Below are 23,851 nucleotides of genomic sequence, written 5' to 3'. Positions count from 1 at the left end.
AGGCAAAATTTACATATAACCTGCACCTTGGCTTTATTGTTAAGCTGTTTTTAAATTTTTAATGCGAGCTATACATGCCAAAATATTGTACTTGTGGCAGCTGGCGCGGCGCCACACTGCCGGTTCGGAAACACCACATAAGTCTGTATATTACACAGATGGCAGTGGAGTATGTTCAAATTACAGGGCACTTTCGCACATTGAAGAACACATGATTTTGAGAGGACCACAGCATCAGTTGATATAAACCAGATGTTCATATAAGGTGGGTCGACTTAAGGAGACTCCACTGTATTTGTTTTTGATCGCTTTTATCCTATGTGCCACGGTCTTGGACAGTGCGAGAAAACCAGAAACACCTCGGTGTAGTGTGTCCACTGCATGTCCCAAACAGGCAACTCCACAAATACGCTATATTTTGACCCCTTCGAGTGCCTTCAGATTTTCCTCTTTTTACTTTACATCATGTGGTTATGATTTTTAAGCTGCTTGTCAACAACACCTCCTGGGCCAGGAAGCCAGACTGCTTTTGGCTCATAGTTCGGACTGGTCACATTGAAGAGGATATAATTACAGTGGAACCACGGTTATAGTACAGTCGACTTTCATTACAACAAATGTCCACAACAATTTAATAATGATAATAATAATTTAAAAATGTCCATTTTAATACAGTAAGACCTCATTAATTCGAACTCTGTTAATTCGAATGTTTCTTGCGGTCCAATAAAATTTGACCAGACAATTAGAACCAGCAGCCTATCCAACCTGGTTATTTCGAAGGTTTGGGGTGCTATGCGGCAATTCCCAATCCCCATTTCACTGCAAACCCAACTAAACGATAGCCATTTGGAGCCGCGAGGCGACATTACATAGCAATTGCAATTATTTATAGACGTAGTGCTGCTAGCACAAAAATCAGTCCACGGTACACACCACGCACCGCCGAAATGCGCGACTGCAGAGATGTGCTTCACTGCAACGCAGCGAGCATACCGGTTTTTGTCATACGCTCTCGTCTCCCACTCCGCACGCTCCTCGCAGTCGCAGCGTCAGCGCGTGTTCCATGCCGCTGCCAGTGGCTGCCGTTCACACGTCGCCTGCGTGTGTGTGCGAAATGCCGGTCTGCGCTGTTTCTTTGTGTGCGGTGGTTAGGGGTGTTGCAGCTAGCGTGGCGTTCTTTTTTTTTTTTTCTGAACTGTGCAGAAGTGCCAGCGAGCGAAGATGCCAAAGTATAAGAGTTTTACGCTGCAGCACAAGTTCTGCTTGATCCACGAAGCAGGTAAGAACACATGTTCCAAGACTGAGTTGGCTGAAAGGAACAGTGTGTCCCTCTTGACGTTGTCCACAATATTGAAGAACAAGTCAAAGGTACTGGAGGCCTACAGCAAGACGTATTCTTCAAAGCAGTCGCAAGTACGGGCTCCCATGTACCAAGATGTGGAATCAGCTTTACCTCGCTGGCTGCAGAAAGCAAACGCACCCCACCTTCCCATCAATGGAGCAATACTGCGGGAGAAAGCCAATGACTTGGGTCTGCAACTTCTACCGGCACAACAAGAAAGCCTGGGTCACAGGCGCAATATTTGAAGATTACATTCCGCAGCTTGACCGCTAGTTCGCGGCCACAGGCAGGAATGTTGATAATTGCCCGGCGCATGGTGACATCCCCTACCTGAAAGCTATCAGGAAGGTATTTCTTCCTCCAAACACCAAGTCGATCTTGCAGCCAATGAACTAAGGTGTCATTCACCACACGAGGAAGATTTACCGCCGCCACCTGCTCAAGCGCATCCTCTTATGCTACGACAACGCCAAGGAGTACTCCATCGACCTCCTCGGGGACAAATGTCTTAGGTATTGTGTATGGACGACCGCACGCCAAGTTTCATCCTAGACGCCAGCGCTCGTTTCTCCCCTGGCGGAACGATTTCATCTCCAACGGGTGTAGGTTTCCGCCGCCGCTTCCCTTAGCGGTCGTGCCCGCGTTCAGTTCGCGCTGCGCGCGAAACGTCTCTTGTTTGCGACGGCGCCTCTTCGGATGACCGGAAATTATTATTGCGTTGTTTACTGTCACGACAGCAATGTAAACACGAAAGGGCTGATGCCACCAGTGAAATTCTGCCGATTCACAAGAAAATGGTACGAAAAAAAGCAGACGACAGACATGGATTACTGCGGTGCGCCGAGTGTAGTAAACAACTGGCAAACGAAGCGAGCGCGTTCATTAATCACTCCTGAGTGTATGACGGTTTTTATATGTAACCCACATGAATTTAAAAATTACTCGGTACATAATTCTTTTATTCATATAAAAACTTTGAGTTGTTCGACGAGCGCTTGTCTTGTCTTCTTTCTCGTGTTTCGTTTGTGAGTGCGCTGCCAAAAAATGGAAACCACTTCTGTTGTATGCGCTAGCAGTGGCCGAAGTTCACGCGTGCCGAGAAATTGAATACATGCACGATGCATTGAACATGACCGGAGTACATTCCCGCTTCACCACTGCATCGCTCCATCGACTTACTGGACGATACACGCCCGCGTCTTGGTCGCGACGGCATTGCTGAAACAGGAATGATTACTAATACTTTCAACTTCCGTCTCTTGGGCACTGTTAAAAAGTGGCCAAGCTGTCTACATTGCTGCCTCTATTCCATATTGTAGGGAACGTACTAGTTAAAGTTGTGTGCGCATGTCGTACTTGTGCTATGCAGCGATATATTTTTTTTATTTCCGCACAGTGTCGATGGAAGTCCGTTGTCGCCATCAGAGACAACATGGGTTTGTTGCAAACATTGTGAGACACTGCAAAAAATGAATTTAGCTCGTATGTGCCGCATCGTATGTGCTGACGATTTTTCCAGCGGCACATACGATGTCGTTTACAATTACCTGCTCAGCGTCACTTACACGGTTAAACAGACGCTGCCCTTTTGCAGCCATAAAAATAATCGTCAATCGTATCGATCTACCCGCCGTGGTTGCTCAGTGGCTATGGTGTTGGGCTGCTGAGCACGAGGTCGCGGGATCGAATCCCGGCCACGGCGGCCGCATATCGATGGGGGCGAAATGCGAAAACACCCGTGTGCTTAGATTTAGGTGCACGTTAAAGAACCCCAGGTGGTCAAAATTTCCGGAGTCCTCCACAACGGCGTGCCTCATAATCAGTAAGTGGTTTTGGCACGTAAAACCCCAAATATTATTATAATCGTATCGATCTTCTTAAAGGTAAATAGAAGAGTGTACAGTCTGTTTCACACTTAGGGGAAAACTCGGAACGTATTGCATCGCGATTCGGCAAGCAATGGAGTCGTGCGGTGGCAGCAGCTCGAGCAGGCGCAGACGCTCGAGGGGCGGAGTCGTGATCTGCGTCGTCTGCTACGGCAGCGCGCGCTGGCCGCATTGTCGGGAAGCGTGCTACTGTCAGGGGCAGTGCACCGATTTCATCGGTACTGCGGGAGCTGAGCTTATATTCTTTACTAAACGTTGTGCGAAGCCAAACTCCGAGGCAATGAAGGCATTGGCGATAATGGAGTTCCACAAACTTCTTTTGACAGCATGCTTCGTTTGTTCTTTCGAAAGGCCGGGGTACTGAGCGCGTGCACGTATATTTCTTCACTGTGTGTGCTACCGTAATAAGCAGTGACAAGATGCACCAAGATGTGCGCGGAACGTGCTCAGTCTTTGTTTGACTCGAAAGCAAAACAAAGCACTCAACAATGATAACTATGGGGGTCGAACACGATGAAACAAACGGATACGATTAAAGAAATGTTTTAGGTTAAGACAATGAGCCGGAAGTGATTTTTCTCGACAATCATTCACTACACCAGGCAGACCCTGCCCGCCGGCGGGGAATCGGACACGTCATGCTCGGAACTTCAGTTAGTATCTCGTCATGTCCCCAGCGGCAGCGATGACAGCGCTCATCCTGGAAGGCAGTGAAGTGTAGAATGACTTGATCAGGGATGTCTTCATTCGCAACACGTCTCAGTCGCTGACAATGGTGGATCGAAGCCTATCCTCGGGGGCGACTGATAGAGGGGATGTTGCGCCAGTGATAGTTTCAACGAGCCCCAGACATTTTAAATAATGTTGGCGCGTGGGGATTGAGGCGGCCACTCCAAGAGAGTGACTGCGCGCTCTTCCGGCAGTTCTTGCACAACAGGAGCAGTGTGGATCGGCGACCTATCGCGTTAGAATATACAGTCGCCTTCCAGAAACGGGCCGTCAAGAATGTATGGAATCAGTACGTCGTCTATGACTGCCCTGCACCTTTCAGCGATGAACTTACCTTCGAGGCGTATCAGTGGGCGTCGCACAACGCTTAGTAAAGAATACCGGCTCATTTCACGCAGTAACCATGAGATCGGCGCCCTGCAACTGACAGTAGAACGCTTCCCGACAATGCGGCCAGCGCGCGCCGCCGTAGCAGACGACGCCGTTCAAGATCCCGCCCCTCGAGCAGCTGCGCGAGCTGCTGCCGCCGCCTGACTCAAGCGCTCGCCGCATCGCGATGCAATGCGCTCCGAGTTTCCCTAAATGTCAAACAGACTGTAAATCGCCCTTCGAATGAAATGTCCACGCGCACACACGTACGCACACACCGCGCGTGGCACGAAACGTGCCCAAACACGCGCAGTGCAGGAGGCAATCAAGGCGGTGCGAACGAGAGATGGGAGAGGGGTACCACCCGCTATTAGAATTTTGCTTCGCATGCGGCGCTCTCAACGCCGGCGCAGCAGCGCCGCTCTCGGTGCCGTTCTTGTCCATGCATGGAAGCAAGTGGAACCCACTTTGATCATGCGGTGTTTTGAACACGCTGGCTTCTCATAGGAAAGCACCGTCGATGCTGATGCTGACTATTCATGAGCACTTGATGAAGAAGGAGCCGAGTATTGCGACCGCATCAATGCACTCTGCGCAGAGGATAGCGAATCCGGTGCGGTCGGCTTTGCCGAGTATCTGAACTTTGAAAATGACCAACAAACATACTACTCAGACTTGGAGAGTAAAGCTACTACTGATGCGACCATGTGCGATGACGCTAACAAGCCCTCCCAAGCACCCGCTCTCGGGGAAGTTATCCGCAGTTTTGTTGAGTGCCACAGTGGAAATTCTCAAAACCTGCACGTAGTTGGCCAAGCCAACTAGAAAACATGACCCCTGGAGTTTCGAACTACAGGACGCGGCAAACCAGCATCTCTGATTACTTTAAGTAGTCCAAAGATTGCCGAATAAAAGTAGCACATTCCTGCAGCGAAATTTTTTGCCTGGGTTGCATTCTTTTGTGCTCAGTTAATTCGAAAAACTGCTTAATTCGAAGATTTTTTTTTGTCCCGATGACTTCGAAAACGAGGTTCTACTGTAGAAGTCCGTAATATTCAAAACGCCTCACTTCCAAAACCTTGGTCGCAATGTGTACCAAAGTTATTACAAAGAGTGAGTGACGAACGTCTAAAGTAAAAAACAAACGAAGAAAGTCGCAGTTTCACCGAAGAGGCGAAGCGTTGATTGCGATAGCAAATTAGTAGCCATATGAAGTTGCAAACATTTGTTTGCTAACTAAATTAACAACCACGGTGTCAGGTGCGCACAGGTAAACACGAACACATCTCGCTTGATGACCGCGGAAAATTGCTGTCGAAATGTTGGAGTGAGGAAGTGTGGTAGCAGCAGCGAGCGAATTGACCTTCGTGCTGTCTCTCGCTTCAATGTGAACTAAACGTCAAAAGCACAGCGCATACGAAACTACCGGAACTGGGCGCACTTTTTCCACATCACAGATCGCTTTCAAGATATGGCACCCGCACGGCCATGCCGTAAGCAGCAGCCACTAGAGTAGAAGCCCCTTCTCCTCCGCCTCCCCCGCCCCCGTGCCACATGCGCGAAGGAAGACAGTGCGCTGCCACCCCGTCTTTCTCCCTCGAGAACGCGATTTTTTGCAGTGATTGTCGGCTGACCATCGCAAGTGAGTTGTCAGCCCATGCACAAATGGCAAAAGTCCATTTTATACGCCCGATTTTGAAAAAATTGCCACTAATTTTGTCCACTGTAGCCGATAGTCTGTTGTAGGACAGCCCGTTAAATGTGAACTTCGTCGCATCAATAAGATAGGTAGAGCAAACTAAGGTTGAAATATGGTTCATTATATCCGAAAGTCTGTTGCATGCAGCTCCGTTGTAAGGAGCTCAATATTGTACATCCACCACTTTTGCGACGAACCATATTTTATGACGGATTAGTGCAGACCCGGCAAAGACACCATAGAAGCAATGCATTAAATACCTCGGTTATCCAATGTGATTTTACACCTGACCCACATTAAACGATGACCCACACGATGCGCGGAACTGAACAGCTGATGAAAGGAAAGTGCCGCGAGCCTCTCCTCGCGCCATCTCTCCTTCCGGGGGGGACACTTTCACATGCGGAGCGCTTCACCCCGCTCGACCGGTTTGCTCAGGCACAGCTTTCTTCCCTGAGCCTCGTCTCACTGTTTGTTTCTCTCCCTCTCACCCCCAACAACCGCCCATGCCACCCGCTTTGCTGAAATAGCACCTTTTCTCCTACACAATCACTTTCTCCCTCTCTACTCCTTGGCATGGCCTCTTGCCAGCGTTCCAAGCATTCCAAGTTCTCACTCTCACAGCAGCAGCAGATCGCCAACAAGGCTGCGGCAGGAGCCTTGGGGCGTGCATTCGTCATGTGTTCATGTGTTAGGTATGCGTTCGTCATGATCGTTCAGTTGAAAAGTCGTTCAGTCGAGAAGGTTTAGGTTGTGTCGGTCAAGGACGATGCACAATGTCCCGAAAGCGGACAGTTCTGTTGCTCGGCAATAAGCTGAACATCATTGAGGAGGTGGAAAAGCGGCATGGAGCCACAAAAGCTAGCATTGCCCGGGACCTGAAGATACCTGAATCTGCACGCAAGACGATCCTGACGAACAAAGCTACAATCTTGGAGAACGTAAACAAGTTCAAGCTCAAATGGAAAGCAGCAAAAGAAGGTCAACACAAGAAGTTGGAAAAGGTACTCGTTAAGAGGCTGCATCAAGCACAGAGCTCTGCAGTCAATGTTGATGGCACCATCTTCAAGAAAAGCTGATCTTGTGGCATTGTGTCTGGGTATCGATGACTTGCAAGCATCGAAGGGGTGACTGGATCATTTAAAAAAAAGGAAACAGGATTGTGTACAGTCACTCCTGCGGAGAAAGCACCTTCGTGGACATTTCGACGGTTAACCAGTGGATGCAGTCACTGTCGGAGATGGTTGCGGCATACAAGCCCTGCGACGTTTTCAACCCCGACGAGCGCGGCATTTTTTATAACATGCAGCCCAAGCAAATCCTTGCGCTTAAAGGAGTACTGACACAAAAAAAATCCACGTGGTTTTTTTCTGCTTTAATAAGTAGTTAATGACCCAGTAATCACAGCACGAAACCTCATTTACTTCAGAGCGCGACAGGTAATTATTTGCAGTCTTTTTTGTAGCGACCAGTCGAAGTTTCGGTTTCAGAGACTAACGAGACGGGACAAACGGGAATGTAAACAAAGTGGTCAAGTGTTTGCAAAAAGCCATGACGTATGCTCTGACGCGCAGCCAGCGCACGACCAACTTGCTGAATATTGTCGTGCGACTGCGGCATCGGTCGGACGACTGCAGCCAATGACAGCGCCGGTAGCGTGAACGTAACGGCCACATGGTAAACCCGGCAGGGCGGGGCTTCGATCATGTCTGTTTTTTTTATTTCTCTCCCTGGTCGTAACGCGGGCCTCTTTCGCCGGCGCATAAATGGGCTACAATTTGTTTCTGACACGAAATAACTTCTAGAATAAAGTGACCTCGAAATAGTGCGAGTTATAAAACGTTGTGCGAAATAGTAAATCATTGGCGTGATTTCTACTCGAGCGCGGTAAATGCAGACACGCCAGCAATCGTCTGTATACGAAGCGGCTCACCTGACTGGCCTGTTTACTCATCGCTACTAACGGCACCGGGAAAACTAACCGTATTTTCACTTAAGAGAAACAAAAATGTTCAGGCATTGATTGTGCTGACGAATTTAGGCGCTTTATTATGAGCTGCGGACGCATCGCAAGGACCCTCGGCCTCGGATAGACGGCCGGCGAGCTAGGCCTACATCGTCTCCCAGCGATCGCAAGCTCGCTTGGCATGCTCGTTCGCTTCTGTCGGCGCCAATGAAATCAAATGTGCTGCAATTTAAGCGTGACATAACTGTGTACACGTTGTGCCGACTAACATAGGCACTTCGTTATACGAGCTGCAAGCGATCGTGTCACAAGCGCAACCGGTGTCGGATTCGATGGCCCAGCGAGCTAAGCCTGCCGGCTCTTGGCCATCGGCGGCTGTCAACGGATCCGATACTGCTAACGCAGCCTTGCGGAAACACGTCTACAGTGCTCGCATAGACCTGTTTATATTGTCATCGTTTGTTTCAAACATGATAGCTATGCAAATACGGTTGCTTTCACTTTCTGTTCGAAGTTACGCAGCATTCCGAACTTCCACGCAGAGGCGCCGGTTCTGGGCCGCCGCTCGCTCATTCGTACTATGTGTCCCGAATCGCCGCATGCGGCAAGTCGCACTCGACGTGCCGTACCACAGATCGCACGGAAAATTGCACCATGTATCTCGCGCTTTAGACGTGGCCAATCACTTAGCGACTCAGATATTGCGGCCGGTGATGGCGAGGACGAACCTCAACGAAACCCTCGCATCGGCCACAATCAATGGTAAGACACAACGAATCGGCGTTGAACGTTGTGGCAGCGCAGTCAAGCTGATAGTGTGGGAAATATCCCGATGGACACGACAAAAACTGCAGTTGCAGCTACACGGAGAGCGTCCCACTACAACAGCTAGAATAAGCAACAACGGAGGAGAAGAGCACATTTAAGCCGCATGGTAGCCAACGAAAATTTGTGACGTAGCCACATGACGTAGCGTTTTCTTGGCTATTTACAATCCCGGTTGATGTCAATGTCGCAAGGTGCTCTGTTTTGCGGTTGGCTGTGCGCACGTACTTTAAAATTTATTTTAATGATGTTCTAAGCGATATTCGCCGCTGATATTTTATAGACGATGTGTGTGTGACCAACTAAATCGATCTAACAAGTTATCTCGACTTCAAATTTTTGTGTCAGTACTCCTTTAAGGTTGACAGCTGCTATGGTGGCAAGCGAAGTAAGGAGCGTTTGACGGCACTAATCTGTGCCAACGAGGATGGTTCCGAGAAGCTGCCTGTGCTCATCATTGGAAAATTTGCAAAGCCACGGTGCTTTAAAAACTTGAGGACAATGCCATGCAGCTACAACCTTAATAAAAAGGCGTGGATGATGTCCTCGCTCTTCACCAGTTTTTTGCAGCAGCTCGCCAACAAAATAGGTGCTAAGGCGAGGAAGATACTGCTTTTCGTGGATAATGCACTGTGCCACCCACCAAATATGTCGAGCTTGAGGAATATAAAGGTTGCGTTTTTTTTCCACCCAACTGTACAAGTCGGCTGCAGCCGCTGGATGTCAGCATCATAAAGTGCATGAAGCAAGGCTACAGGAAGCGGTCAGTGCAGTGTCGGCTGGTGGCTATGGAGCACAACGAGTCGGAAAAGAAGGTTTTGTGCTCAATGCCATGCATCTCACCGCCAGTTCGTGGAACGCAGTGTCAGAAAGCACAATCGCCAACTCACTCAAACATTGTGGCATCAAGCGAGAGACTGTCTCCTCTGCTTATAACACGACAACTTCGATCAACTGCACGCTTGATGTCAATGCAGGCTGCGCCGATGGCAATTTCAAGGATTTAAACTTCACCACGACCTTCGCCAAATACGATGAGGCCAATGACAACATTGCTATCGGCTGCAAGGGGTCACTGGACGACGCTTTGAGAAGACATCGCCTGGTGCCGACACCGCTGTAACATCGGATGAGGACGATGACGCCACGGATGTTGCTATACTTGTGCCTACTACATTCGCTGATGTGCTAGGACACATAGGCAGCATGCGTAATTTTATCTATTCACGTGAGGCCGTCGAAGACCTCCTTTTGGACATTGCCCAACTCAAGCGAAAGCTCTTGCATCTTGGGTCGAAGACAGTATAAAAGAAACTGACCAATTTTTTCTTTCTTTTTCTTTCTTTAAATTCGCACCGGCTGGCGGGAATTGTGGTAGTGGATTGCAGCAAAGGTTTGTTCAATAAAGCATGACTGGCACCTGTGCTGCAGTATTCTTTTCACATTTCCCTTTTGGTGGTTTGGGGTTTCCAAGCCCTGCCACATTTTAAAAGCATTTTACGATGCTTTTTCCGGTCCCGAGAAAGTCGTATAATCGGGGTTCCACTGTATATGTTTTCTTGCCAGCGTCTACAAATTCTGGCACCATACCATCATTACGGAGTCGGCAGCAAAGCAGAAAAATGCTTGATACAAGTATTTTGCGACAATATCCCTTGAATACACTTTGATGACAAATAAAGTAAAAGTGCCAACTCAGCCAACAAGAGCATATAAGACATACCGAGTATCTTTTCAGCAGTTCCATCTCCCGCAGTGCCGTCAGCTTCAACACTAATGTCCCAAGAGATTGCATCTCCGCCAGCGACTTCAATTGCCTCTTCGCCGTCACCAAAACCCACCTGTATGATTGCAAATGTGGAAAGTTGGGTGAGTTGGAATATATTCATAATACAGTTGAAGCTTGTTGTAAGGAAGTCACATCAGCCACAAAAACAAGTTCATCACATCTGATATTTGTGATAACCATACAAGTAGATATTGGCAAAAAGAAAATTGCCATCAGGTCTATGTCTAAGAAAGACAAGCAAGGTGCCTTTAACGGATCAGCAAAGAGTCCCCTGCAGATTTTAATCAATATATTAAATACACCGCCATGAAATAAAATGCAACCGTGCGATCAGTGTTCTTGCACGGGATCCGCACGTTGACTTGCCGACTGTGATCCAACCAACTCAAGCTACTGCTACCACCACCTGCAAACTCCTCAGACAAGACAGGGACCATACGTGCATTTGCACGTTCCACTACAATGGCTGTCCATCTAGCCCAAGTATCTGATCTTATATTCGATCATTGATAAGTTTTACAGAGTGTGAACATTTGATGCCAAACTTTTCACGACGGTTTGTCACCAGCCACTCTGCCAGCCGCGCCGCTTAGGCCACAGGGACCAGCGCCATTTCGACGGGAGTTGGAAATCAAAGTTCTGATTTTGTGTCTAGTCGACACAAGTGCAAATTTGTTTGTGGTCGCCATGTTTGGAGCATCGCACCTGTGTTTTAGGCCCAAAACACCATGTGGCATCCAATATGATGGTTACTGCTGTTATAGAATTGTGCTATGTGTGGCAGCTGTGCAGGGAAGTCCGAATAATCGTGTGGGTCCAAACGACAAGCCATTTGAAAAATCAGTCACCAACTGTATTTGACATTTTTGCTACCAGAAGATATATACAGCCGAACCTCATCAGTATGATGCCATTTTGCACGATTTCCCGGTGCCAAAGTTCGTGATCGAGAACAGAGAAAATGACATAATACAATTAGGCTCCTTTTTTGCTGGTTACTTCATACGCCATTGGAACATACGGTCTTTAGGCATCAATGTTTAGTACAACGTCAAACTGAGATCACATGACACGTTTTCCAGCCACTAGGTCCCACGTAAACGAGGGCAGTCATGAGCCACGGGCAATCGAGAACAGTAACCGGTCGCTGCAGCAGCTTCTCCGCAGCACTCGCCAACCCGTATGTGTCACATGAAAATGCCGTCACACGCTCAGTTTCCAATTCCAGTACCAGCAAAGCTCATGGCTTGTTGCATGCTGCATTCACAGCTTCGTTACCAACCCTATCGCAATAGGAATCTTCCTCTGTCTGCTTGACAGTGCGTGACGTAGTGCTATGAGTAGCATTGAAAGTATACAGCACGCTTTTCATATGCGATAACACGAACATGCCACTTTTTGCTGCTGCAGGGGGCTCGAAGTAAATGCCACATTCTGCTCTGGTGGCATCATATTCTGGCATCGCTCACCGGCTTGTTTCAATTTCCGTTTCCTTTGCCGTCTTAAAACTCTACACAACAGGAAACTACAAAGCATGTGTCATGTTGCTAGGGCCCAACAGTCCGAAGTGCGTCGGTGTCTCATGTCGCAACGATTTTCGCCCAAGTGGGTTCGCCAAGACTTCTTGCCAAAATGCCCAGTCCAAAGAAGCTGCTGACCCAGGCCGAACCCGGAGGAGCACGAATGTAAGCTTGCCAAAGCCATAAAACCAATGCGTCTCTCGGTACCACTCGGGTCCCCCGGCTCTGCGCACATTGACGTCTCGTGCTGCAACAATTTATGCAATGCTTTGCATTACAAGGGTGTCAACTAAAAAAAAGAGCCTGCCAAATTTTTTTGTTGCTTCAGATGGTACCTTTTTTTTAGTTAGTATATTTTTTTTTCATTTCTTCCTAAAACATATGAACGACGTTTTACTGTATATTGTGGTAAGTGCAAACAAAAATTTGCTTCGCTATAGCAGATTCCATGTCGGGTCCTGCATTTCTATGAGAACACTCCACTAAATTAAAGCAACACCAACCGAATTTTAATCATACTTCTTTATATCTGACAACTTGTTATATCTGTGTTCATTATATTGATATTTGACTGTAATGGGTACAGCACAAAAAACACAAAGATGACACCAGAATAAACACACTGAATTGAGAAGTATTGCTCAACACCAGGTCATGGGTACGAGGAGGAACGGCCGATACAGAGCCCTTGCTTTCAGTAAGGTAAGTTGTTGAAAGCAAGCACTGTACGTATATCTGTCATCACTTCTTGAGTTTAAGTCCGGATGTTGCACAACACTTTATTCCAATTCAATACGACTGATCAAGAAGCCCACATCACCACCCCTTGTAGAAGGGTAGACACCACAAAACCTGTGTCACATGACATGCCAAGATAAACTGTTAGCCACCAAAGAGAAGAAACATTATAACTCGGAACATACGTGCACAAAGTCTCCGTTGGGGGACGTGGCAGTGGAATCGCTGGCGCTTGTTCCAATATCAAGATCACCAAAATCGATCTGTCGGGATATCAGTACTGTAAGCACACGTCATCTAACCACAAACAAACAAAATTAAGATGAAAAATAACTGAATGCAACGAGGCACTGAGTATATGGTGAAATGAGCAGAGAGGATTACAGGGCAAATAATTCGAAAAATCACCATGTGCAATCAAAAGAAATAATGCATCTGGCAGTTTTTCAACTGCCAGACGCATTACATGCCATGCTTTGCAAGTATGCTACTTGGTGGGAACACAGCATAACAAATGACTAAGAAAATGTGTTGTTCTTTTACATATTACATGCCGTTCTTTCCCAACAGAATTTCAGCTGTGAGTCAGTGCCCGTATTGTGTTCTTCACCATCATTTGTTCTTTTTTACGCTGTTTCTAGTCTTTCAAAAACAAAAGTAGTACACACTAGTCAGCAACTACAAATTTCGCCTGTTTGTCTTCCATTGCCAATAAAGAAAAAGAAAAGTGACGCAACATGATATGTTTGTTCAATTTGCAAATTGCAATATGAGCCTCAAAGTAATTGGTAAGAACTTAATTAGTGAAACTTTGTCAATTACCCGGTTATGCCTTTCAATTTATTGTGCTAGTAATGTCTGTTTCTTTGAGCAATGAGTTCAAGGATTAAAATTGTTCTATCTGCTACAGGCGATTCTTAAAAATTCTGTGCAGTCTAAAAAAAAATATATATCTTTGCCTAGTGTAACGATAACGGTGGTTACAACAAGCAGACACTGTAAAGTTACCTGGTCCTCGCTGTTGCCATTGTCAATGTCCACGGGTAGGACAGGCAGTGTCTCCTCAACCACTTCGGGTGGTTCGCCGTGCCGCCAGTGGTACGTTGTCACATTGCCGTGAGAGATAAGAAACTGCATGAGCGGCACCACCTTGCTGTTGCCATCAGCTTTGCTGCATAGAAGTATGGCAGGTGTGGTCTACCTTTATAGCTCAATTCATAGCTGCCCGACCTAAAAGCCTGAGGTTTTACATGCCAAACCAAACTACAACCTAGTTATGAGGGCCACTACAGTACGAAAGTCCAGATTAATTTTGACCACCTGGGGTTCTTCAACATTCACCTACACCTAGGCACATGGGCACTTTTTGCATTTCGCCCCCATCGAAATGTGGCTACTGCAGCATAATTAAGTGAATGAATAAATAAATAAACAAATAAATAAACAAATCTATCCATCTATTTGTCATTATCATTATGACCACCCTCAATGGCATATTTACTTCTGCCGTAGAGCTCGAAAGCCTCTTCCAGTAACCTTCAGTTCCTCCTGCACTGCATGAACTGACTGCATCAGTCGAGCCCTTCACACCCAATGTGCTTTGGGCTCAACATACTACATTTTCACACTTATTGCCGACACGGGAACTTTAGCAAGTTGACGTATACAAAGTATAAAAGATCTATTTTGTCTCCTGACATGGTTTAGCATAAATTTTCATTTTCATATATACAACTTATAAGGACTGGAACAACTTTCTCAGTGATATCATGGCAGTTGAACATTGTGCACTTCTATGCCAAGCTTAACTTCAATTTTTTCAATTGCGGCAACACCATGTGACCTCAAATCCTGCTCTTCATTGTATTTGTCGCAGAACTACTCACTAATGGTACATTTGGCTGGTCGAAATCGAGCACTCGGGTCCCATTCGGCTGCTCCTCTTATAACGCTGTGCTCAAGCTCAGTGCACTTGGAGACGCTCTCACCGTCAGCCTGGGAGAACAACCGAGATCCAGCTGAAATCTGGTCACATGGCTCCTGCAGCTTCCGTTGCCGACGTGACATTTGCTGTGCCGGCAAGAGTGACAGCGCCTCAGCGCTTTGTCCGCTTACAAACAGAACAATGAACGTTTTTCCACGTCTTGCCTCCATCTTTCTTTCTTTCTTTTTTTTTTTTCCTCTTTTGGTCTGGCAAGCATCTGCACATTCAGCCCGGTCATGCTTTCTCTGGCTCCGAATGAGGGCAGGCTTGCATCGGCGCAATCCGAGACAGGGTGCGGTAGGGATCAGCCCAATGTGCCATTATCTTTTTTGTCCATTCCTTCTTTTTTTTTTTTCAGCTTTAGGCAATCTTACCATATGGTCAGCACAAATATTGCTAGTATTGTGCAAATCTATAAGTACTAATTCATTATTGCTGTACACGTGCAACCCACTCTCCTTTACAATGCCTATACTCTGCATCACACACAGCAGGCAACATCACAAAAGCTGGAGGGACTTCTCACAGTGCTCGTATTCAAAACCAAAATACATAAAAGAATGACCCAGGCATGCATCACATTTTTCAATGTAACATTAAGCTTCTTACTTTTGATGTCCCAAGACTTGATATAATTATTACATGAAGGGCATTGTAGACCTGAGCCTATTTACCACCGCACATGCGGAGTGCTACATTCCCGAGGCAACTCTCCACAGCGCACCCCTCGCGCCCATAACCAAAACATTGCTGCATGCCACTGCATTTTGGTTCATGCGTTTCTCTTTTGTGGCTTTGTTGATTGCATGCTGAAATCTACAAGAAAATTAATACTGAAACCATAAAGACGCACAAAAAATATGTGATTTAATGTAGCCTCACATCTACAAGGTGCAGTTGTAGTTATCCAGTTAAGTAGGTATTCTGCAGAAAGCGTCGCCGACCAAAACTCCACTGGGAAATGTGCTGCATGAAACTTTTGTGCCCGGATTACTTGCGTAGCTTCTGCTGCTGCATTGCCTACTAAGCATGAAATGGTGTGGAGGGAAAGAGCTTCAGGATAGGTGAAATAAATAAATACCAAAATTTTCCCCAGGGTTGACAGCACCGCACAAGCATAAACCTACCTTGATGGCACTGTGAAGCCAAGGAACAGCCTGTAGAGGTCGATGGCTGGCTGAGCTTTGTGCAGTTCTTTGACAGCACCTTCGAAGAGGCCCGGCAACTCGTCCAGTAGTGAGAGAAGCTCCTTCTTGACACACTCGCCCTACGAGAAACATTCATCCACCAGCTCAACAACACGTGAAACGGAAAATTGTCTTTCGCTTGACTGTAGCACGAAACTCCACGCTGCAGTAAGGTGGATGACAATTTTTCTCATTCCTAAACCTTCCTCCACCTTGCAGAGTTGTGCACAAATTATTTACAAGCTGAACAATGTGCACAAAATAGGTTTTTTTTAAACAAAGCTTTTTTTTGCTCTTCCCCGCGCTTTGCATGGACGGTTGTCTGACCGAGCAGACAGTTAATCCATGAGACAGTGCAAGCAAAGCTTGTGGCTTGCTGGCCCAATCCTGATAACAGGTTCTAATGAGATTAGTAATGCAGGCCCATATTGGAGGCAATCACAGCAGCCAGGTGCTTCTCAGCACTAAACAAACAGAGCTAACCAATAATAGCGGGAAGCTATCGCTTGACTATGGGAATCATCCTCCGATGCTTCCTGTTCAATTTTATTCAGCTTAGAAAAAGTCGGCTGCTTTACACGCTTTACTACAGTTTATAGTGAAGTCACCAGTCAAAAAAAGAAATCTCCTCTATATCAGTATCTATTACCTAAATGATATTGCACGACAAAAAACGACACGGACGTGAAGGAAGACGACACACCAAGCGCAATTCATTCATGCCCGTGTCGTTTTTTGTCGCGCAATATCATTTAAGTAATGGATTACCAACTTGCCCGGAACGCTGCTCTTATATCAGTATCTCCTGTAGTTCACCATCTTGCCTTTGTGCAGCTATGATAAATGGGTGATTTTCACTACATAGAGTGCAAATTTGCTCTTCATTAAAACAGCGATTACACATCCTTGGCTCAGAACTCTTGAAATAATGTACTGTCTTGAGCCATGCAAACAGTCTATAATAATCATCCTCAGTCTCTTGCAAATTTATTGTGCCTCTAATCATGCCTGTGCATGACACAAAACGTGACTTGAGGCTTTCTATATTTATCACGACGTCCCAGTGTGATCTAATGTTCTCCTGTGGCAGCAGGTGACATAAAGAGCTAAAATGACGGGCAACACCTCCCAAAGGAAGGAAGCAAGGGGTTGCTGTCATTACACGTATGTACCCTGCCACTGTTTTTCAGGTACGCTGCGACAGGAAACCTAGGTGATCAGACAGTGCATGTACAAATAGTCATATTTACTTTTAAAACGGTGTGCTGAAAGTATGGTTTACATGGCCTAACTACACATGTAATTCCAGATATATACTACATTAATTTTTTTTTTATCCATTTCTTCACTACAGCCATCTTCACTATAACAGGGCTCAGAAGGGTCTGGGGAGCCCTGGCTCAAGTCCTTGCAGTCTTTCTGCTGCAGCCACTGCCACATGTGAACTGGACAAGTTCAGTTATGGCAACTGGAATGTGCCTTCCTTGTCATTTGTTACACATAATGTTACAAGTTAATTATCATTTTATCTGTGTCTGAATATCAAATGTTAATTCTTACATAGTCACACTACCACACGGCATTCTGGCCTTGCTTATTAAAAGCTTGGTTACATTGTGTGCTGGACCCGCCATGGTTGCTCAGTGCCTATGGGGGTTGGGCTGCTGAGCAAGAGACCGCGGGATCGAATCCCGGCCACGGCGGCCGCATTTCGATGGAGGCGAAATGCGAAAACGCCCATGTACTTAGATTTAGGTGCACGTTAAAGAACCCCAGGTGATCGAAATTTTCGGAGTTTTACACTACGACATGCCTCACAATCAGAAGGTGGTTTTGGCACGTAAAACCCCATAATTCTTTTTTTTTTAACCCTGTGTGCCGGGTGCAAAAAAAAATTAAATTATGGGGTTTTACGTGCCAAAACCACTTTCTGATTATGAGGCACGCCGTAGTGGAGGACTCCGGAAATTTTGACCACCTGGGATTCTTTAACGTGCACCTAAATCTAAGAACACGGGTGTTTTCGCATTCTGCCCCCATCGAAATGCGGCCGCCGGGGCCGGGATTTGATCCCGCGACCTCGTGCTCAGCAGACTAACACCATAGCCACTGAGCAACCACGGCGGGTTGTGTGCCGGGTGCAACTACAGCGTTGAAGAGCGGAATGTGCAGCAACACAACAGACATAGAAGTGTGGAATGGTGAAAGTGAAAGATGCTCACAGAAAAAAAAAGACCTGCAAGCACGACAGGAAAAACTTTCCATGAAGGAAAATTGGTGAAAGTTCGTCCAAAGAAATGCGTTCATCTAAAAAAATACAAACTTTAAGATGGAAATAAATATTAAGAAAGAGAGGTATGCCAAATTTTAGGCATGTAAAAGCCAAACACTCTACCTCAGCTATTTTATAACATAGGTGTGCAGACAACAGGTAAACACTAACTTCAACTATTAGCCCGACATTCAATGCTCACATAATGCTTACAAGTAAATCAAGAAATAAAATACCAAATACGAAAAGTCAAGTAGTGCCAAGTGTCATGTAGGTTGTATTGCTCAGAGAAGAAAAGAAGAAATCTTTTTCGCAGCATCACTGGACTCCCGACTTCTGCTCCCAACTGTACATGACTGAGAACTGCATAGGCCGTTAGCATGTTGCATTTTGAGTATAGGAGACACAGTAAGCTACGTCCATGTGCTAGAGTCATTGTTTGGCTTTTAATTCACCAGAAGGCAGATCCAGTGACCACTACGTGAATAATAATACAAAAACGGCAGTTTTCTACCAGCTTACGTTGAGACCCATAAGCTTTCTTTACAACAAAGAAATTATGCATTGCTTTTCGTATACTGGACCATTAGAGTTTTAGCTGCAGCTCATGTATATTAGCTCAACTGGTTCCAAGAAATAAAAGAACTGAGTCACAGACACTAACACTGGCAATGACATCTTGCAACGCTACATTCAATAAAGAACCAGATTTATGTTGCACCACACTTCTGCAACAACAGGTCCACATAATTAGCTTTGGACAGACTGTTACACAAGGTTTCGACCTCAGCATTGTGGTTCTCAACTTAATACTGGTGCTAAAGAGCACTAGTAAAGCTCAAATGAGCACATTCAGGCCACAAGGAGCAAATGAAGAAGTGGTTACAATAAGCAGCAAAAATTGTGTTTTTCTGTACCTTGATGCCCAACTGCTTGCATTCTTGCTGGTACCTGTCCCTGAGGTCCTGGGCATGCTTGGCATAATCAGCCTCTTTCTTGACTGCTTCCTGGTTACAAAGACAAAGCACGAGTCAACACACAACGCTTATCACCTCTAAGCGTGTGCCGTTCTTCTACTTTAGCTACCTTATGTGGCAATTACCTCTTGGATCTGTTGACATTTTGATATCTGCCGCTTCAGTGCTGGTACTTCGTAGTTGACCGTGCGTATAATCATCTGTGCAGCCTCCGCTGAACAAAGAATACGCATGAAATCAGTCCTTTCTCTGCTAATAACATTGCAGTTGTCAAAAAGTGTTGAAGTAATGGTTAGAAATGACAGCTGTTACCAAGATAAACATTGTCCTTTTCGTAAAGGCGAATAATTTCCTGCCAGTCCTTCATTCGCTGGGAGGAGTACCGGCCAAAGAGGTTCTTGGTGCTGGCCTCCGTGTCCTTCAAGATGTCCACTATCCTCTGGCAATGGAAGTAGTGAATGTCTGCACATGACACAAAACGTGACTTGAGGCTTTCTATATTTATCACGACGTCACATTTGATGCCACGCTCTCCAGCGGCAGCAGGTGAATTCGAGCAGCAATAATATGAGAACGCTCACATGTCCCCGCGAGAAGGTTCATGATTTCTTCGACCTCTGGCATGTCCTGGATGGCGCCATTGATCTTCTCGCGTACAATGAGCGCTTTAGCTTGCCAGTCCTTGTTGCAGTGTCGTCTGCTTATCAACCAGTCTGAAAAATATGCAGAAGTGAGGCCGTCGGCCAAAAGGTGTATTATCGCTCCTTCATCGTGACGGCACACATCAAGCCATCGAACGCCAGTAAGACAGACAACAGCACTCCGTTGCTGCACTTGCTTTAAACAGGCCAGTCTATAATGTGCCCTGACTAAAGCTACAAAAACAAAAATATTTGAACGAGCAGCAGCGCGATATTAGCGGGAACATCCAAGTACACTCCTTGACAGTGCCGCTTATGGCGGGGCAACATGACAGCAATTCATTGAATACTCAGGTCAATAAAACATTTAACCATCGCAACTTACCCAACAACTTGTTTGTTTGGATATCAATCGGAAGCAAGACCTCGTCCTGCGCGAAAAGTGAACAAATACTGAAGGGCCAGATAGTCCAGTAAGATGAAGCAACACACAATGCAAGCTAGGAACATCTGCCGACTTCAACATGAGCCGTGCAAAAGCAGCTTAGGCGCGTCGTCATTACGATTCAAAAATGATGAGCACGCGATTCAGACGCCAACCAAAGGACACCAGCTAGCAGACTACAAAATATGAATTAACACTGTTCTCCTTCACCAGAACGTAATCTCAGAAATATTGACTCATTAACCAAAACAATAACACAAATATGAAAATTAAAAGCAATACCTGCATGGTGATGCGATTGTTTGACGTAAATAATCTGTAGCATATGACACGATTTCACTTTCCGCACGGCAACGAACACGCAAACACATCGGCCGTGAGCCACACAGCAGACTAGGCTTGATAGGAAGGCCTTAGAAAAAAGAGAGCGCTGTAAATCAGTCATAATAATTTTGCCCTTATACCAATGTTATACTTTAAAGCATTCAAATGCTAATCATGCCTCATTAGTTTATCCCTATTTTACATATATTTCATAAATATGAAATGAGCGAAACGAAAATTGAAATATTTGCTTTAGAACACGGTGAAAGAAGCGAGGTAATCCGACGGCGACGCGAGGCGCGGCCACTTAGTATTACTAGTATTACTGCAGTTGTGGTGTTACTCGAGTGTACTAGACTGCTTAAATCCTTAAACATCGTAAAGTAGCAACGCTCTCCTCCTCCACCTTCACTCCTCCTCGTTTACCTCCCTTTTATAGTGCCTAGAATATTCTGGCTAGTGTGCCGTCCGTGGCCTCCCGGGTGGCACCGGATGCAATGAATGCCGGCGGCTGCCGCTAGGAGCGCTGCAGTGCAGGTGGGTGCCGCGGCACCATCCGGTCTTCGTAGCCCGCCGTGTTTCCACAGCATCGGCAAGCGGGCTGCTGCGCTTTTTGTTTTTATTAAGCTGTAGCAGCAGCGCAGTTCAAATGTGGGCAGCTGATTTATAAATCAGGGTTTGTTTTGACTACAACAGGCTTCTCTAGCGCTTGTCGCTTGCATGAAAAGCGTGTGCTAGCTCAGCTGGGCTTCGAGCGGGGAACTCGATGTGTTTCTATGCTAGCGAAGAGAAAACGTAATTTTTAAGGCAAATGCCTTGATCTCCATGTTCCTAAGCCGTGTTGCGAGGTACAGAACATATCACACGATCCAAGGAAGGCCAGAAACGAACCAAAGCATGACCAGACGTGTATAAGAGATGCTAATCATTAGCAAATTTAATTATTGATTATAGTGATCAGATTACGGGGGAATAGGTTGAATTACGGGGATTAAGGTGTATTAATTAAGGATGATTAGGGTGCATTAAGGTGAACTACCTTAGGCTTTACAAGGCGTTCGCCTTCGTGTCTCTTCGGCGATAGCTAAGGGCACTTGTTTTTTATTCTAGCCATGATATGGCAGCGTAATTTTTTAAGGGTAACTTTTAGGTTACATTCTTCATTCTAATAAAGTAAAGGAATTCTAAAGTTACGTTACTGTTCAATAGATGTTATATTGATGCATAACCATTGAAAACCGCTGTAACCGATAATCTTTTGAAATGACTTGAATTTCGCTGTCCTTTCTTTTTATATTATTTGCTGCTATTTCTGCCTGTTATCTTATTGTTGTCCTCATAGGTTTGAATGTTTTTGATTGTTTGTAAACCATGTACCCATCTCCTCACAATGCCCATTGGACCACCAGGATAGGATCATAGGTAAAAAAAATTTGCCTGTAAAATGGACTGCACGCGGTGTTCTGTGCACTATGCATTTTTTAATACCTGGTACACACGTGCAGATTTCTTTTTTATGTCTGATATAAGTGAACGAAAATGGGAAACAGATCTTTCATTTAAGCGTAACAAATATTTTATTCTCGCGTAACAACAGTCAAACACGGGCATATAAGACAGGCCTAGATGAGATAATGCACACATACATGAAGAAGATAGATCTAGTGGCAGTGACGCAGTTTAAAGAGCTTCTGTCGTTGCCTTTGCGCTTCCCTCTCTTTGTTGATGCCTTTTACAAAAAAAAAAAAAAACCGAAACCTCAAGAAAACATAGAACTTCACAAGTGTTGTCAAAGCTGGTTTTTCATGCTCTGGGCACCCTAGTTGGAGAAAGGCCAGTGTCTGCAGCTGACCTGAAAAATCAGCTAGGCTCGCTACATGTAACTCGTTTTTGCTAAAGAACACAGTAAAAGCATCTTCCACGGCCTTCACAGCGGTTGACAAGGTCTGACTAAGATAGACAAGGCCTCCATTGTCAAAATGCGCAATGCAGTAGTGAAGCAGCGTCGGCACTAGCTTCAGCTTTACTTACGCAGTGGAAGCCTGCACACTGTGGTCAAGAATTTTGGGCAGTGATCTTTCGTGCAACATAACAGTATAGTAGATTAAAGCACTACTGCTCCTTTTTTCTTGTTTTTTTCCCTGGTACTCACGAAAAGTAAGGTGCATGCTTAGGATACTCAGGAAATATCGTGGGTATAGCGTAGGGTTTCAGGCGTGGTTTACCGCGGGGAATCTCGTGGACAACGCCGATCACGGTGATAGAGAACGCGCGTTCGACTAAGCTGTTTTCGAAATGTTTTTCGCAAACCACAGCAGTTGGTACCGGCCTTCTGTCCGCTCTCCTGATCATTCTTGCCTATTCTACTGCCGCTTCGTATCAGTGGTGGAGTGAACAAGGATACACGCCCTTTGTTCGAGCGGTGACCGCTTCGACTCAACGGCACAAAGCAGGTCCTCTCCTCGCACTTTCTCTTCTGCATTTTTTCACCGCCACCACATAGTATTCGTAATGGCAAGCATACGAACACAGCAGCGACGCACTCACTCTTTGACAAGACCAAGAACAAACACGCAACGCTGTAATAACACTGAAAACGCCAACATAGAAACCGACGCAACAGCTGCGAAACTGATATGCGAAGCAGACGACACGCGCAGTCTGCACCCACCCATGTGGCAGCGACCTCTGTCGGTCACCGTGGGCATTCATTGCAGGAGGCGCCACGCTCCTCCATTGAAAAGAGCGGGTGCACGGTACACTAGCCAGTATATTCTAGGCACTATCCCTTTTACGCTCCCTTTTCGACCGTGGCGCCGCCTACACCGCTAGAGTGTAGCAGACGACCTTCCGCAGAGAATGCACGCATAGCGAAGCGGTGCGCTTTAAGCGTTCGCGTTGGCTTTCTAGCTCTGAGTAACTTCGAGTACAGCATATTATTTCTATACGGACGGTTATACAAATTCCGTGATGGTGGCTTTTTTTTAGCAGTTCTGAACGAGCACTAACGCTGCGCCATAACGATTCCGAATGTATAGCATGCGCTACAATTAAGTACGCAGCATTTGTCAAGTGTGGGTCGCAAGATCTTGTTGCTAATGGTTGTAAATAACACATTTATGATCGAATGCCAACATCCTGACCTCCAGCAAGCC

General features: G+C 46.0%; 1 protein-coding gene across 1 annotated transcript in view; it reads right to left on the bottom strand.

Annotated features, from left to right (window-relative positions):
• The window catches only part of LOC142583370 (CDK5 regulatory subunit-associated protein 3), a 40,848-nt gene extending 20,078 nt beyond the window's left edge, over positions 1–20,770 (bottom strand). The window contains exons 1-10 of the mRNA XM_075693801.1: positions 20,655–20,770; positions 20,313–20,358; positions 19,868–19,999; positions 19,599–19,748; positions 19,412–19,500; positions 19,227–19,316; positions 15,978–16,117; positions 13,875–14,037; positions 13,052–13,129; positions 10,543–10,660 (exon numbers count right to left, since the gene is read on the bottom strand). Of these exons, the coding sequence (XP_075549916.1) occupies positions 10,543–10,660; positions 13,052–13,129; positions 13,875–14,037; positions 15,978–16,117; positions 19,227–19,316; positions 19,412–19,500; positions 19,599–19,748; positions 19,868–19,999; positions 20,313–20,358; positions 20,655–20,660 (1,012 nt within the window). The 5' untranslated portion in view covers positions 20,661–20,770. The remainder of the gene's footprint in view (positions 1–10,542; positions 10,661–13,051; positions 13,130–13,874; positions 14,038–15,977; positions 16,118–19,226; positions 19,317–19,411; positions 19,501–19,598; positions 19,749–19,867; positions 20,000–20,312; positions 20,359–20,654) is intronic.
• Positions 20,771–23,851: the final 3,081 nt, after the last annotated feature.

This window comes from Dermacentor variabilis, chromosome 5 (assembly GCF_050947875.1).
Source record: "Dermacentor variabilis isolate Ectoservices chromosome 5, ASM5094787v1, whole genome shotgun sequence".
In the NCBI taxonomy this organism is placed as follows: Eukaryota; Metazoa; Arthropoda; class Arachnida; order Ixodida; family Ixodidae; genus Dermacentor; species Dermacentor variabilis.
The sequence above is the reverse complement of the archived record's forward strand: the minus strand, read 5'-3'. Positions and strand labels throughout refer to the sequence as shown.